Source organism: Oncorhynchus mykiss, chromosome 7 (assembly GCF_013265735.2).
Source record: "Oncorhynchus mykiss isolate Arlee chromosome 7, USDA_OmykA_1.1, whole genome shotgun sequence".
Classification (NCBI taxonomy): Eukaryota; Metazoa; Chordata; class Actinopteri; order Salmoniformes; family Salmonidae; genus Oncorhynchus; species Oncorhynchus mykiss.
The window spans coordinates 66110800-66127285 of record NC_048571.1 but is presented as its reverse complement, the minus strand read 5'-3'; the positions used below and the strand labels follow the sequence as shown (position 1 = coordinate 66127285).

Here is a 16486-nt window from a genome sequence, read left to right as displayed (position 1 = left end):
CATATTAGTGTGTGGAGGAGGTGAGGCCAGACCGAGTAGTAGTTGGCTTGGTCTCCTGTGCTCTATTGATGAGTTTGAATTAATTTGTCTCAGCAGACCGGATGTATTGTGCAGTGCATGTATAGGGTGAAACGGATGGTGGTATTTGATGTTCCTCTGGGTGCCAGCTCACGTGGGAGTAGAGTGGAAGGAGGTGGATGTTATCCCCAAGCAGGCTCTTAAACATCCTAATGTTGAGATGGAATTGTCAATCAGTAAAGCAGAAGCCAAGGGGTTAATAAGAACAGTGAACATATCAAACTGGAAGGTGTGATCATTATCAGAAGATGGAGACAGTGGAACATGTTCTATTTCAGTTTCAGAAATATGGGAGGGAAAGGGAGCAATTATTATATTTGAGTAATGGGGTCAACGAGCCAGGATTAAGGTAACTGCTTCAGAAATCTTCAGGGGATGGAGCATTTCATTTCCTTAGGGAGAACCGAAAGGTTGCGAGTTTTCAAAGGTAAAAATCTGTCCTTCTGCCCCTGAACAAGGCAGTTAACCCACTGTTCCTAGGCCGTCATTGAAAATAAGAATTTGTTTCCTAACTGACTTGCCTAGTTAAATAAAGGAAAAATAAATGATAATATTGGGTAGGATTTAGACCTTCACTGTCTCTGTTCCACACTTCAGTCCATTTGGTGGTGATAATGCACCGTAAAGTTGGTAGCCAACCACCATATAAACGCCACAGAAGGAAAAAGACGAGTGGCAGCGTACTCATTGAAGCGTTCAGTCTGTGCGGAAGTACTACCCGAAGAAGCTAGCTGAAAGGAAAACGTCCACTATGGCTGAGGTAAATTACATTGATCGTTTTAACTGTATTTAGGCATTGACAACTAAGCCGTGTCTAACTAATTGAATATACATTTCACAATTTGGTGGCTGCCTGTACTGTGGTGCTTGGTTTACTAGCCAAACAAGATGTTGTCAACAAATATGGCTAACGTTAGCTAGCCCAATGTCCAGACTGAGCCTTCTGTGTAGCTAGCTAGATAGCTTTTAAGGTTAATTTAACTAGGCTAATGATGGACACATGATCCCATGATATTTATTCAATTCATGCTTTCAGGCGCACAACTTGCAGGACCTACAACATCAAGCAGCCGTCGCCTCCAAAGTGTATGTCCAGAGGGACTACAACTCGGGTACAATCTGCAGGTTCCAGACCAAGTTCCCCTCTGAGCTGGAGTCTAGGGTATGAGACCATACACACTTTTTACGTTCTTTAAAATTGTTTTTTTTTTTTTTTTTTTTTTTTTTTAAAGAATATATATATATATAATGTTTATTTTAAATTGCAACACTAACAATATTAGTCATCAATACAGGGGCATTCCTGTGACTACAGGAACCCCCCCCCCAAAAAAAAATATATTTAGATTTCAGGACATCATTAGTATGTGACAAGGCAATGAGACATTAACATACATTTAGAGACATGACTTCTAATAATGTTTAAGTTTCACAACTTTGAGGGATTTATAAAACTGTAACAGTTCAATGGGATTTTTTTTTTTTTTACAAAATAAGGGATGTTTCAGCCCATTTACATTTGTGACTGTTATTTGGCCACAAGAATAATATAAATATAAATATAAATATTTGCATAATGCAAAAAATATATTTTAAAATGAGGTTCTTTAACTTTTGACCATAGCATGAGGTTACTTCCATAGCAATATATTGAATTATAATCACCAAAAATTACCTAATTAACTCCCAATTGTATCCACTTATTGTTGGATTTTTTAAATCCATAAGATTCAAGTTATTATTTTGAAAACTTGGAAAAGAGGGAACAACCTCATCAATATAAGTGTTCTTAATAAGTCCAAGTAAATTAAGTGGAATTGCTTTGCAAACCTTCATATATTCTCTCTGAGTAATATTAACCTGAAATTTACCAACAAACTCAAACTGCAAAAACTTCCCAGTTGTTGTCTACCAAATCACATTCAACATGAATACCCTTGTCAAACCAAAGGCATTTGAAAATTGATTTCCTATTCATTTTAATAACACTTATTGCAAATCAATGTTTTATGGGGGGAAAATGTTCCTGAAAAATTGAATTTGCTAGTGAAACTTCACAATCACATTTCATTAGGAATTCAAGTCTACCAAGTTTAATAAACAGATTGTTAGGGATATGATACCACAGAGGTAGGATTAGACAGACAATTTCAACCATTTAATTCTAAAAGCACCCACTAATAACAATCAATAGCTTGTAAACCTCCACGATCATAGTCTTTCACTAATTGTAGAAGAAAGTAAAAGGGACTGACTTGTGTTGTTTACCTTTATGTAAATATTTCTAGATAAACCATCAGTCTTGGACAAAAGAATACGACCCAAATTTAAGATCACATTGCAGCCACTGACTTAATGAAACTCATGGCATTAATCCTGTTATCGATGTTTAAAGATTCTTTATCTGATAAATATTTAGGAATTGTTTTCACTAAAAATGTAACTTCCCTTTTAACCGGTATGGAGGCAATGTTGACGGAGTCACAGCAACAAATGTGATCTCATACCAATTCATTAAGGTTGAGAGTCAACCCAGAGGCCATAGAACGTTTCTTGATTCTGTCAATAGCCAAGGGAATAGCCACTCTATCCTTTAGGAAAAGAGCAGTGTCATCTGCAAGTTGACTGATATTTATATCTTTACCAAAAATAACCCTTTTTAAATTCTCAGATTTGTTAAGAAAAACAGCTAGTAAATCTGTGGCTAAAATAAATAAGATGGGATATTGAGCAACCCTGTCTAATTCTACTGGCAATAGAGAAACAAGGGGATGTGCCATTACTCATACCCACCGAACTGCTAATATCACCTTTATCACTTTACAGAGATTCTCCCCAAACCCAAAAGTAGAGAGTTCTAAATAAAAAAAAGTTGTGTTCTAAAGTGTCAAAAGCTTTAAAAAAAAATAAATCTAAAAACAATATAAAGCCATCATCAAATCTAAAACCAATCGTATATGGTTATGGATACTCCTTCCTTTAATGAAGGCTGATTTGAGTTTCACTGATTTTTATATCATCAAGGCCTTTTTTCAGTTTTTTTGGCATAGACATGGGCTAGTAACTTCCATCAGGTTGTTGGCAACTGACTAAGTCTCCAATTGTCCAGGTAAAGAGTCCTTCTTTGGTTTGGGTATAAGAACTATTAGTCCCTGTCTCGAAGGAGATAAGATAGCGTTAGCAATACCCACTTTGTAGACAAAGCAATAACTCTCTAATATCAGGCCAAAAATGTAGCTGGGAGTCAGGCTATCCGGTCCAGGAGATTTACCTATAGGCATTTGTTTAATGGCTTGGTCCAACTCCAGTAATATCTATATCAGAATCACATAATTTCTTAAACCTTTCTATAGGCTAAATAGAGTTATTAACTGAATCAAAAAAAGAATCCAAGTCGCCTTCTGAAAGATGTGATTGATATGGTGAACTGTACAAAGAGTATTTTTCTTATTAATCACTTCAAGATCATCAGATATATTGTCACTTACATAAATAGATGTAATACTATGCCTAGTCTGCCTACTGTTCTCCAAATGAAAGAAATAAGATGTTTTTTTTTCACCTTTTTCAATCCATTTGGCCTTTGAACGGATGAAGGCACCCTGTGCCTTGTCGTTGTATATGTCGTTCACATGGGCATTTAGCAAGCTATGCTTTTCATCTTGATTTAAATCAAGTTTATTGCTCAACCTGTTAATAACAACAATAATATCCATCTGCTTGTATAATCTTTTCTAAGCTAGCATTTTACCAGTAGTGATGGCATGACATCAAATTCTGAATTTAATCATTTCCCATTTGTTAGTAGAAGAGAGAGCATAATAGAGGCAGGTCTCTCTGATAAGAGTTTTAGTCTATAAACAAAATGACTTTTCTTTAAATGAAAAGGGTTACATTTCCAGTATGCTTTAGTAAATATCTTGTCATTATCAAAAGGAAAGAATAATGGAACAATGGTGTGTCAGAGGAGCTGAGGAAATACAAGATTCATAAGATTGGAAGATAGCAACCAACAATCAATTCTAGATTTTAATTGTCTGTCGCTAGTTGTAGAGTTGAACCAAGAAAATTGTTTTTAAGTTTGATTCTGTGAACGCCAAATATCAGAAAGGAGCATCAAGAGCAACATTATAATCATCTCCAAAAATGTTATCTGTAAAATATTTGTTTTTCAACTCAATTAAGACTTTACTAATAGCTGTTAAACAATTGTTTGGCAGTATATAATAACCATAAATACTTATATGTATGGCCCTATGCAATATCTCATATATGCGGTGTTCAGATAAACGATTGCATAAATAAACTTACCAGTTGAAACGGTATATGGTTTCATTAGCCTACTACTGTATAAGCAGGCCAACTCGTAAAGCAAGATCAGTCAGTCACTTAGCTCCACCTTGTGGCCGTCAATGACAGTAAGGCGCCCTCCCCCCGCGTCTGGCCTCATCCACTTGTGGCCACAGCTTCGAAAAGGCATTCCTGTTGCGCTTGCTCAAATCTTCTGCAAAGCTAATGCCCATCTCCTTGCAGATCGGCGTAAGTTTGGCAGCTCTCCACACCTCGACTCCCACGTTCCTCAACGCAAACATAATGATGACCTGTCTGTGTCTTCTCCTTTCTCTTATCTCCGAGACGGTGTACCCTGAACATCGCGGTAGATGTTGTATCGGGGATATGGAACAAACCTTCCCAATAATGTCAATCACAATTCCTCTGATATTCTCACCATCAGTTTCAGGTAGCCCATTCAGTCTCAGCCCTCATCGGCACTTGTATCGAACCTGTTCAGCACTGGCTGTGGGCAGCTCCTCGTTTTCTTTTGTCAGGGCATCAACTTTATTTTTCAACAGTTTTGCATCATCTGGTAATATTAATGCCCGCTGCATTAAACTCTGTAGTTTTGGAAACGTTTGCAATTGGGAGGGTATTTTTATGAAACCTCTCAAAGCCATTAAGCCGATCTTGTTCGTCAAATTTCTTGTTTAAACCCTGGATTGCCTCGAAGATGTTATCATTGGTGATAGGCCGGGATGGTTGAGCCTGCCCGGGGTCACTTTCTCGTAGTCTCTTCAGGTTGGAGGGTTTCGAAGGGGTTATTTGGACACCTGTACCGAAGACTAATTCCTCCGACCTCTGTACCGTTACTTCTGGGGTAGTTTCAAAATATTCCATATAGTTGATAGGATCTACCTCGTTTACGACAGCTCCCTCTACATTTTGCTAGCTTCCATCTCCGCTAATGTTACAATACTAGCTAGCTAGGGTTGGCTGAACTTGCTTGACGTATAATAAAGTGGAAAAGTGATTCAGTAAACCATCAAACTAATAAAAAATGCAAAAAAGACAGCAACAATGTTTTAACTGTAATCCTCGTCAAACTCAAATTAGGGCTTGAATTCAATTTTAAAGTTCAGGAGCTCAGTTTAAAGCGACCACTCACTCCGCCATCTTGTCCCCGGCCGTCGACCACACACACAGCTACTAAGCAGACCGCTGCTCAAATAGAATTGTCATACATTCCTTCAGTTTGTGTAGTCAGTGTACTTTTCCATTATTGCTCAGTGACTTTGGTCGTGCAGAGCTCTTACTGAGGGGTCGATGGGCATACTTTTTTTCAGGTTGACAGGCAACAGTTTGAGGAGACGATGCATACGCTCAACAACCTCTATGCTGAGGCTGAGAAAATTGGTGGCAAGTCTTACCTGGAGGGCTGCTTGGCCTGCATGACCGCCTACACGATCTTCCTCTGTATGGAGACCCATTATGAGAAAGTAGGTCCCTCAGTCTTCTCCATAGAAGTATGCAGGCCAAGGGTTAGTCCCTGTGGGCCAGGGTCTAAAGTAGTGCACAAACTATATTGGGAATGTGTTGTCATTTGGGACTGAACCTATGTTTTATGACGTGGCCATATTGGGTGTATTTTTTTTATTAATTTTTTAGGCCAAGCCATGAATTGGTGAAAGGGCTTACTTTCTTTGTCTCTAGGTATTGAAGAAGATCGCTAGGTTCATCAAGGAGCAGAATGAGAAGATCTACGCTCCTCTGGGACTGCTGCTTACAGACCCAATAGAGAGAGGTCTCAGGGTTGTATCCTTTACTGTCCCAGAGGCTCACACTATCAAAGGTTGCTTCCCAAATGCCACCATAATCCCTTTATATTTTCCTTGGGCTCTGGTTAAAAGTAGTGCACTGTAAAAGGAGTAGGATGCCATTTGGGATGCATAGCTAGACCTTTCTTGTGTAACTTGTCTTGCATTTCTTGCTGGATCCCAGCTTCCTTAACTAACCCCTCCCCAGGTTGAAATCACCATCTTTGAGGATCGAAGCATTGGCTCCGGAAGATAAACCACACCAAAGGTGAGTGTTTTCTCTGACATTCACCTCATTTAAATAAGATGTTCTCTCATCCTGTTAACTCTAACAGGGGATACCAATGGAAATAAGTTTCATAGCAACCTCACAAGAGCTTAGTGTCTAAATAACTAGAAAGAATAGAATAATATTGACATGGAGATACTGTCAAATTATATGTCTGGACTTACATTCCCTATGGTTAATGAGCAGCAATGTTATTTAACAATTCCACTGCTCCCTGCCTCCAGCTGTCAGGACTACCTTCACACTATTGTTAATTTGAAGTGTTTTTGTTTTTGCTCTTATGCAGGATGGCCTATTTCATCTGGTGCTTCCCAATTGTCTCACCACACCATCAATGATTCCTTATGGATGTAGATATAATTGTTTTTATTTATTTCACATACGAGATGGGAAATGTGCGCTAGTAGCCTATATTCCAGAGAGACCAACACTCCCTGTTTTTTCATGTTTATTGAGATGATTCATTTTAACGTGAAAAGTCTTATTCTAGTTAAGCAATACCACACCTTTAGTATGAAGGGTGCCATTTTGTTTTATATTGCCATTTTTTAACCCTTACTCGTAATTAAAGGTGCACTGTGTAATAGGTCAATGCAAATAGCCCTTAAAGGTATATTTCACCCACAGTTTTTAAACCTGTGTTTTAAAATATCCTCTCTGCTTCACCAAAATGTACATAATTAGTCAAATGGTTCCTTACCTTGACAGTCTATGGGCCAGGAGAAACTGTAATCCGCCACAATTCAGATGTTTACTTTAGCAAATACAATGAGAGGGAATGGGGCAGTGCTAGCATGTTCCAAACTCATGGATTCTCGTTCCTGGAGTTTACAAACGATAACGATGTACAGTAACATAGCACATTTTCTGAGTTATGGTTTGCTACTTCAGGTACTTCTAAGTTGTACTTCTCAAAAACCAACTATAAGCTTTTGCTAAAATGTTGCTGCTCCTTTTGTATGTATACTGAACAAAAATATAAATACAACTATTTCAACAAAATGACTGAGTTACAATTCATATAATGAAATCAGTCAATTGAAATAAAATAATTAGGCCCTAATCTATGGTTTTCACATGACTGGGCAGGGGCGCATCCATGGGTGGGCCTGAGAGGGCATAGGCCCACCAAGCCCAGCCAATCAGAATGAGTTTTTCTCCACAAAATGGCTTTATAACAGACAGAAATATTTCTCAGTTTCATCAGCTGTCCGGGTGGCTGGTCTCAGACGATCCCGTAGGTGAAGAAGCCGGATGTGGAGGGCCTCGGCTGGCGTGGTTACATGTTGTGAGGCCGGTTGGACGTACTGCCAAATTATTCAAACAATGTTGGAGGCGGCTTATGGTAGAGGAATGAACATTAACTTATTTGGCAACAGCTCTGGTGTAAATTCCTGCAGTCAGCATGCCAATTGAGACATTGGTGGCATTATTTTGACAATATTTTGGTGGCCTTTTATTGACCCCAGCACAAGATGCACCTGTGTAATGATCATGCTGTTTAATCAGTGTCTTGATATGTCACAAGTGTCAGGTGGCTGGATTAACTTGGCAAAGGAGAAATGCTCACTAACAGGGATGTAAACAAATGTGTGCACAAAATTAGAAATGTTTTTGTGTATGGATCTTTTATTTCAGCTCATGAAACATGGAACCAACACTTTACATGTTGCGTTTATAATTTTGTTCAGTATAATTGTCAGAAGATAACATATTGATTTGGTGTGTGTACTTTTGATCACCTTGTAGGCTATTTGATGTGAACTTGTTTCGTATGCAGCGTTGTGTGGGTTTGTATTATGGTTTCTGTTCTATAGTGACAGTTCACCAGTGTTTAAGCACACAGGTTGCCTGTTATTGCCAATAAGAATCAGGTTTTCACATTAGCTAGTTTGAATTTATTTAGCTTGACTAAATGTGAATTGACAGGAATTGTGACTCCAACCCTGACTGTGGTTCAACATAATTATGGAGTTTCTAGACTACCCCCTATCCTTGATATTGTCCAATATGTGTAAATAATTATTGACCGCAAATCCACCACAGAAACCTTGAGCATGCGTTGAATCCCAAGACAGGAATTAAAAGCCAATCTATTGTTTGTTCTTGTTATTATATGTAGTGTAATGTGTATCTACAAATAAACTATTTTCTTGAATAAGCTGTGAAGCCATACTCAATTAAATATAGCTCACATTACATAATTGTATTTTTTTTTACTAGATAACCAGTGACCACAGCTAGACAAACTGCAAATGAGTGAATAACATTTTTAATTTAGTCAACAATATCCTACGATCAATGGAGCGAGTCATCGTTAGTTAGCAATAATGAAATAGTTTATGAATGCATTCTGCGCCTATTCGCAAGGGGGCACAATTACACTGAGATGGAACCTGCAATAATTATTTGGAAGGGGCTGGCTGCGTTTTCTTCAAGCGTTTGGAATAATTTCTCAACTTTTTTTCTTGGTAATTTATTACTTGGGCATCTTTTTAACTGCCAAACTAAAAGTTAGAACAAAATGTCAGATTTTATAACTGCATAAGTGAAACGGCTTGATTGAATAGCTTCTGTTCAGCATTTGCTAGCTAGCTATAGCAACGTTAGCTAGCTAAACTTAGCAACGGAACACTATGGGCCAGGGATCTCCAACCCTGTTCTTGGAGCACTGTCCTGTAGTGTTTCGCTCCAACCTTAATCTAGCGCACGTGATTCTAATAATTAGCTGGTTTATGAAATGAATCAGGTCAGTAACAACTGGAAAACCTACAGGAGGGTAGCGCTCCATGGTAGTTAGAGCGTTGGACTAGTAACCGAAAGGTTACTGACAAGGTACGAATCTGTCGTTCTGGCCCTGAACAGGCAGTTAACCCACTGTTCATAGGCCCTCATTGAAAATAAGAATTTGTTATTAACTGACTTGCCTAGTTAAATAAAGGTTTAACAAATGAACCGGTATGTAGAACCCTGGTATGGGCAGTGCAGTGGATATAATATTGGACAAAGCTACCGTCCCCTGTAAATGTGGGATTTAGCTGATAGCGAATTTAACGTAAGTCTGGAAATGTTGTCTTAAAGTGCTTGATAGATGTAGGATTGGGTTTTTGTAACCACACTGAGGTGTATATATATGAACGGTTGTCGCACTGAGTCAACTGCCTCACCACCGTTGATCATGAAAGACTTATTTTGCAGCTACAAAGTGCCAACATCGCCACCCTGGCGTTTCCTTGTTTTGATGGCTGTTATCTTCCCAAGCAAGAAAATGAATTTGTTCACACAGTCCTGCACGAACTGGATGCTTACCTACAGAGAGAGAAACAGAAAAGGTAAGCTGCCATTTCCTGCATTCTGTCACAAACATAAGTTGAGGGCTTGTCCATTTTTTTTGTGGGACACATTCCCTGTCAACGCCATTTCACGTAAATGTGTATTAATTGCATTTAGCTAGGTGTCACAGATCATAATGTACCTACAGGTGATCAAAGTCTATCTGAGTTGATGTCACCAAAGTCACATATTGGATGTCACCCTAAATAAGCTTTGGCTTGAGTGTTGTCCCCTCCCTCCCCAGTGCCCTACTCTTCCCCCCTCTATCAAGCAGACTTCGCTACCTGATTCACAAAACCACTGAGAACCACCGTAACCTCGCCACCTTCTCCGTGGGGGAGGGCTGGAGCCGCAGAGTAGTTGTCTGCTACTCGCACCTCAGGTAGAGCACACACAACAAGGTCTTAAATTGAGTTCTCTTGTTAAATAAGTCTTCTGACCTCGATGGGACTTCCTGGATAAACAGCTGGTAAATTCATATGCCATATTATCAGGTCACACTACATTAAATTGATCCAAGTCTGGCTGACAAAGTAGTTCTAAAGTAACTACATGGTATAGGGGCATCTTAATGTGAATTATTGCCCATTTATTTCACAGCGTTACATGGTGACTTTAGTTTAGTATGTTATCTGTGCCAGGCTGGATCTGGGGGATGAAAGCAACACAGACAGTTTCTACAATGAGGCTCCTAGGAGAGGTATGGGGATGCAGAGCAGCAGAATGGACCTCCAGCCCAGACCCCTGGCCCAGCGGAGCGGAGGTAATGCCAAACGCCCTGACAAGGCCATCTACGTCCCAAGGGCGGCTAGGGACAGGCAACGGGACAGTGGCAGTAATCTCCACGGACCACCAGCAGGGGTGGACCTCGACCTGCCCCTGCCCACTCTCAGCTTCACCTCCTCGGGATGCACCTCCACCTCAGAGTCCTGCTCCTGCTGTTCCTCAGACACCACGGAGGGAACGCTGTCAGAAACGCAGGCCAACACCAACCAGGACAGTGTGCCTTCTAATACCACTAGCGCTGGGCAGGAGGATGACTTCATTCGCTTCTCAGCAGAGGAGCCCTGCCCCCACCCCCCCGCCTGGGGCCAGACTGTGTCCTACTTCATGGCCCTGACCCTGGAGCACCAGACTAGGGAAGCCCAGGAGGAGGAGGAACATGTAGCGGAGGAGCATGTAGCGGAGGAGGTGCTGACGGAGGAGTCGTCTGTGGGCAGTAGCAACGTGACCTCCCACCAACACCATGCCTCTCATACAACACCAGCCAAGGATGCTGCTAGCGATGCTGTTGATTTTAGCCAAGAGGTATAGTGTGGTGAAGTTCAGACTAATTCCATGACAATGGACTGGCGGGGTTGATCTATGGGGATTATATCATTTCTGTTCATTTCTTCAAAACACTTCAGTTATGAGATTTAACATTTTTGGTTTTGTAAATCCGTTTGAAAATGGTACAAAAATTACTGTGACATTATGGATTGTCCTCAAGTTAAATAGACTATATAGTTTTAGGTGTAGGCTAGCCTTTAGGTTCTATAGTGTGAATCAGGCATCTGTTTTAAAGGGAATGGGGTGTTACACTGGGGTGGGGGGTGTCCACAGATAATGTATAAGCTATATTTCACATTTTGTATATGTAAAAGGATTAATGAGAAACACTTATTTGGGATAGGTTGCTATATCTCAATAACTGGCTGAATTTCTCGTCAGATCAAGGCCCACTTGACAGAGACTGACGTGGCCATCGAACACGCCCACAACGACTACTCTTGTTTCGAGAACGTGTGGATCAACCAGGACGAATTTGGCCACGTCATCGAGATCTACGACTTCCCGGCCATGTTCAAAACAGGCGACCTGCTGGATGCCTTTGCAGACTACAGGTAAAAGCCTCAAGAGTATGGTGATGTTTCCCCGAGACGCTGATCTTGGATCAGTTTAAAAAAAAATCAAACTGATGGTTAGGATTGGGGAGGGGAAGCTGATCGTAGATCTGTACCTAGGGGAAACTTTGCCCCACAGCACAGGTGAAAGCCTCTCATTAAAGCCCACAGCACACTCATAAGGGCTGTCTAACTCTCCCAGTCTTGTCTCTGTCTTCCAGCGACGAAGGCATGAAGATTAAGTGGGTGGACAACACTCACGCCCTGGGCGTGTTCTCCAGTCAATCTGCAGGTATGGTTTTTGAGTATATCTATTTTTCATATTTTGAGGGATATTTAAGTCCAAGATGAGTCACGAGTTTCTTTTGGCACATTAGAAATTGGAGTTGGTTGTGTGACCTACTGGCCTTAGGTGAGGAGAAGTTGGTGTTCTTTCTTATGACATCAGAGATGAGTCTGATTCAACCCTGTGTTTGTGTTTAGCTCTCCATGCACTTTCCATTCGGCACCCTCTCCTGAAGACGTGCACTCTGTCTGACGGGAGCAAGAAGGCCAAAGGGAAAGCCATAAGACGTGCTGGTATTGTCCTTGTTAACTCCATACAGTAGCACTAAGAAAAACATATTTAAATTAAGTGGTATCTTCTATTTGGGTAAATAATGTTTTCATTGTAAGTAACTATAACTTGGTGGTACCATACTATTAGCATGTTATCTCTTTATTCCATACTATAATATAAAATGATTCTGTATTTCCCAGAGTTTATCCAGCCGGTGAAGGAGAGGCCACGGACAGACTCAGCGGTGGCCCGCAGAATGGTATCCAGAGCCCTGGGAGTGCAGAGAGGTGGAACGCCCTCACAACGTTTCTGACCGCTACAGCAGGTGTGATGGCCTTTTAACATATTCTCAAGAGATACAGTAAACCACAGTATTGGGATGACTAAACTACCGGGCCTCACTCTGCAATGTCTTTAGTTCACGTTGGTGCTTGTGATCACTGCATAGTGCAGAGTCTCAGTTTAAGAAATCAATACAAGGACGTCATGGTTTGCTTGTTTCATTATTGTTTATTACAGAAAACATGCAAGCACAAAATGCTTTTCCACATTCAACCATATTCAACCGTACAGGATAATCACCCATCTAGTAAAGAGTACCCTTGTCAAATGAAGGGCTATGTAGTTGCTGTATCACAAACAGGACAAAATGATGCAAAGATTAATGTTCACATGTCATTCATGACGTTATACAAATGAGAAAACAAACCGATTTTAGAGTCCCCAGACAGTAATAATTTAATAAAATGTACTAAACTGAGCGAAATATGCTAAGACTAAAATGTATATTTATCTTAGGATCTTAAGATGAAAGGTTTTAAATATCGTTAGAGACAAACAAATCCAGTTTTGATCATCAAAAACAAAGTGGCAGCTGTATGGTTGTAATAATATTGCCTTATCCTTAGTGAATACTGTACAGGAAGACATGGGTTCTTCCTATTAATATTTACAATGGCTTGCTACCACATTGTCACAGACTGGCATGAAACTGCACTAAATTGACAAATGATTCCTCATTTATTTCATCAGTAAAAAAAATATATATATATATTCCCAATGGAGGCAAGACTTCTGCTACTTTCCCACCTACTTCATAGTTGCATAAATTCCGTCTCAACACTTTTTGCAAAAAATAAGTAAGAAACTGTCTCGAAGTGCAGCAGGTGTCAAAAGCATGTATTTTTCTCTCCTTATGGTGGACCAGAAAGGTTAGATGCATATGTATGTATGACTGATTTGATAACATGTACAGCGGAGTGCTGGTGCTAAGGAAATTAGTGAGATCAGTAAAGACAGATGCTTCTTCAAGCTGGATCTTTAAAACAGGTTTTTTTTTGTCTGAAATGTCCTTACATCAAATGTTGGCATTGAGGTGAGAAAGGCTTTTACATTTTCATCCAGCACCAATAGGGAGGAAACACAGTACAGCGCTCCCTCTAGTGGTTGATAATGTCACAACAGTCTTGCTGGTCATTCTCATCAGTTTCGTGAAATAAAATGTTCCTCCCAGTCTTTCTATTGAGTCCATCCACACTACCTGTGTCCCAGCTGGTTATTCAAGAGGCCAGGGAAAGCAGATTCCTCTGACTCAGAACTCACTGAGCCACCTGAAGAGGAGAGACGAATGGGACACATGAAGAACTGCACTCATTCAATAGTGGCCACAGTTTGATAGCACCATATAATTACAGTTGAAAATATATATATAATTCACTCACTGAAGTCTTCAAGCCTTCTCTCTGTTTGAACTGATTGTTTTCATGATCTTTTACAGGAATGTCAGGCTACAACTTGGCTACACGACTACAGAGGTCCTTGCTACTTAAATAACTGGCAGACCATTGCTGTCCTATGACTTGTTCCTCTTCAAGTTCCCATTGTTTTTTGTTGATGCCAGTGTAGCACTCAAGTGTGTGATTAACACTATAGGGCCGCACCCAAACCATACTATGCAGGCGTGGATATTTTCTATCATGGTCCCAACAACTATGGTGGGTGGACGTGTAATAAGGCTGACCCAGTACAGCTCGGGTTGGCTCCTTTTGGTCCTGTAGTGTAAATCAGGCACCAGTTTCAAAGGGAATGGGGCATTGCGTTACTGTGCGGTTTGGGGTGTCGACAAGTCTTACTGTATTTTAACTTCGTAATTTGTTATAACCCAAACACTTAACAGATCATTTTAGCTCACCCTGGTTGCGTCCATACATAGATGGATAAAGTTGATACACGGGTTGTATAATTCCTATTATAAACTGGATGGTTTGAGCCCTGAATGCTGAATGGCTGAAAGCTGTGGTATATCAGACCGTATACCACGGGTATGACAAAACATTTACTTTTACTGCTCTAATTACGTTGGTAACCAGTTTATAATAGCAATAAGGCACCTCTGGAGCTTGTGGTATATGGCCAATAGACCACGGCTAACGGCTGTATCCAGGCACTCCGCGTTGCCTCATGCTTATGAACAGTCCTCAGCTGTGGTATATTGGCCATATACCACACCCCCTCGAGGCTTATTGTTTAATTAATCCTAATTTATACATTGCATACTTGCGTAGCAAACGGAAAGAAAAAAATGTCCGCAGATGCAATTACAACTCGACAAAACTATTCAGGATCGCCATGTTGAGCAATTAATAAAATGGTTGATTTCTAATGCTAAAAACTCACTCATACATTTTCTGAAACATTCAAGCTGAATGATAAAATGTTACTTTATGTTTATAAGCATTTTTATAAGCAATTATTATATAGAGTTCTGTTATATGCCATTGTTTTTTATGGTATACAGTACCAGTCAAAAGTTTGGCCCCACCTACTCATTCAAGGGTTTTTCTTTATTTTTACTATTTTCTACATTGTATAATAATAATAGTGAAGACATCAAAACTGAAATAACACACATGTAGTAACCAAAAAAGTTACGTCAAAATGTATTTTATATTTGAGGTTCTTCAAAATAGCCACTCTTAGATGACAGCTTTGCATACTCTCAACCAGCATCACCTGGAATGCTTTTCCAACAGTCTTGAAGGAGTTCCCACATATGCTGAGCACTTGTTGGCTGCTTTTCTTTCACTCTGCGGTCCAAACCATCTCAATTGGGTTGAGGTCGGGTGATTGTGGAGGCCAGGTCATCTGATGCAGCGCTCCATCACTGTCCTTCTTGGTCAAATAGCCCTTACACAGCCTGGAGGTGTGTTGTGTCATTGTCTTGTTGAAAAACAAATGATAGTCCCACTAAGCGCAAACCATATGGGATGGTGTATCGCTGCAGAATGCTGTGGTAGCCATGCTGGTTAAGTGTGCCTTGAATTATAAATAAATCACTGACAGTGTCACCAGCAAAGCACCACCACACCTCCTCCATGCATCATGTTGGGAACCACACATGTGAAGATTACCCATTCACCTACTCTGTCTCACAAAGACATGGCAGTTGGAACCAAAAATCGCAAATTTGAACTCATCAGAACAAAGGACAGATTTCCATCATGTTTCTTTGACCAAGCAGGTCTATTCTTACTGGTGTGGTTTCTTTGCAGCAATTCGACCATGAAGGCCTGATTCATGCAATCTCCTCTGAACTGTTGATGTGTCTGTTACCTGAACTCTGAAGCATTTATTTGGGCTGCAATCTGAGGTGCAGTTAACTCTAAAGAACTTATCCTCTGCAGCAGAGGTAACTTTGGGTCTTCCTTTCCTGTGGCGGTCCTCATGAGAGCCAGTTTAATCATAGCGCCTGATGGTTTTTGCCACTGCACTTGAAGTTCTTGAAATGTTTCAGATTGACTGACCTTCCCTTCATGTCTTAAAGTAATGGACTGTCATTTCTCTGCTTATTTGAGCTGTTCCTGCCATAATATGGGCTATCTTCTGTACACCACCCCTACCTTGTCACAACAGAAATGATTGGCTTAAATGCATTAAGGAAAGAAATTCCACAAATTAGCTTTTAACAAAGGCACACCTGTTAATTTAAATGCATTCCACCTCATGAAGCTGCTAGGGATAATAATGCCAAGAGTGTGCAAAGCTGTCATCAAGGCAAAGGGTGGCTACTTCGAAGAATCTCAAATATAAAATATTTTGATTTGTTTAACACAGTTTTGGTTACTACATGATTCCATATGTGTAATTTCATATGTCTTCACTGTTATTCTACATTGTAGAAAATACTAAAAATAAAGAAAAACCCTGGAATGAGTAGGTGTGTCAACTATTAACTGTGTGTATATGTGTG

The 16486-nt window shown here is 40.2% G+C and overlaps 3 protein-coding genes across 10 annotated transcripts in view; 2 read left to right on the top strand and 1 right to left on the bottom strand.

The window, feature by feature from the left end:
- Window positions 1-407: 407 nt before the first annotated feature.
- Window positions 408-8620, top strand: golga7 (golgin A7). Of its 2 annotated transcripts, none has more exons than XM_021610241.2 (6): window positions 408-838; window positions 1115-1240; window positions 5700-5852; window positions 6067-6168; window positions 6379-6438; window positions 7658-8620. In XM_021610241.2, exons 1-5 carry the CDS (start codon window positions 830-832, stop codon window positions 6424-6426), a joined length of 438 nt encoding a protein of 145 aa, XP_021465916.2. In that variant the 5' UTR covers window positions 408-829; the 3' UTR covers window positions 6427-6438; window positions 7658-8620. The 2 variants fall into 2 exon arrangements, with proteins under 2 accessions (XP_021465916.2, XP_021465917.2); XM_021610242.2 differs by lacking the exon at window positions 7658-8620 and adding an exon at window positions 6746-7508 and having other exon boundaries at window positions 423-838.
- Window positions 8621-8812: 192 nt separating this feature from the next.
- The window catches only part of r3hcc1 (R3H domain and coiled-coil containing 1), a 37718-nt gene continuing 30044 nt past the window's right edge, over window positions 8813-16486 (top strand). For 4 of the 7 annotated variants that reach the window (XR_005052643.1, XR_005052642.1, XR_005052644.1 and 1 more), the window contains exons 1-8: window positions 9339-9514; window positions 9658-9791; window positions 10037-10174; window positions 10434-11100; window positions 11506-11678; window positions 11900-11970; window positions 12162-12257; window positions 12438-12562. Coding sequence is in view for 3 of the 7 variants with exons in the window: in XM_036983877.1 (XP_036839772.1) it covers window positions 9485-9514; window positions 9658-9791; window positions 10037-10174; window positions 10434-11100; window positions 11506-11678; window positions 11900-11970; window positions 12162-12257; window positions 12438-12550 (1422 nt within the window). In the remaining 4 variants the exon portion in view is untranslated. Of the gene's footprint in view, window positions 8931-9338; window positions 9515-9657; window positions 9792-10036; window positions 10175-10433; window positions 11101-11505; window positions 11679-11899; window positions 11971-12161; window positions 12258-12437; window positions 13279-14014; window positions 15152-16486 lie in introns of those variants that run through there. The other 3 variants (XM_036983874.1, XR_005052645.1, XM_036983875.1) reach the window with 3 other exon arrangements.
- LOC110528290 (lysyl oxidase homolog 2A) overlaps window positions 12728-16486 on the bottom strand; it is a 65272-nt gene continuing 61513 nt past the window's right edge. Inside the window, exon 14 of the mRNA XM_021610237.2 lies at window positions 12728-13847. Within this exon, the coding sequence (XP_021465912.1) occupies window positions 13774-13847 (74 nt within the window). The 3' untranslated portion in view covers window positions 12728-13773. The remainder of the gene's footprint in view (window positions 13848-16486) is intronic.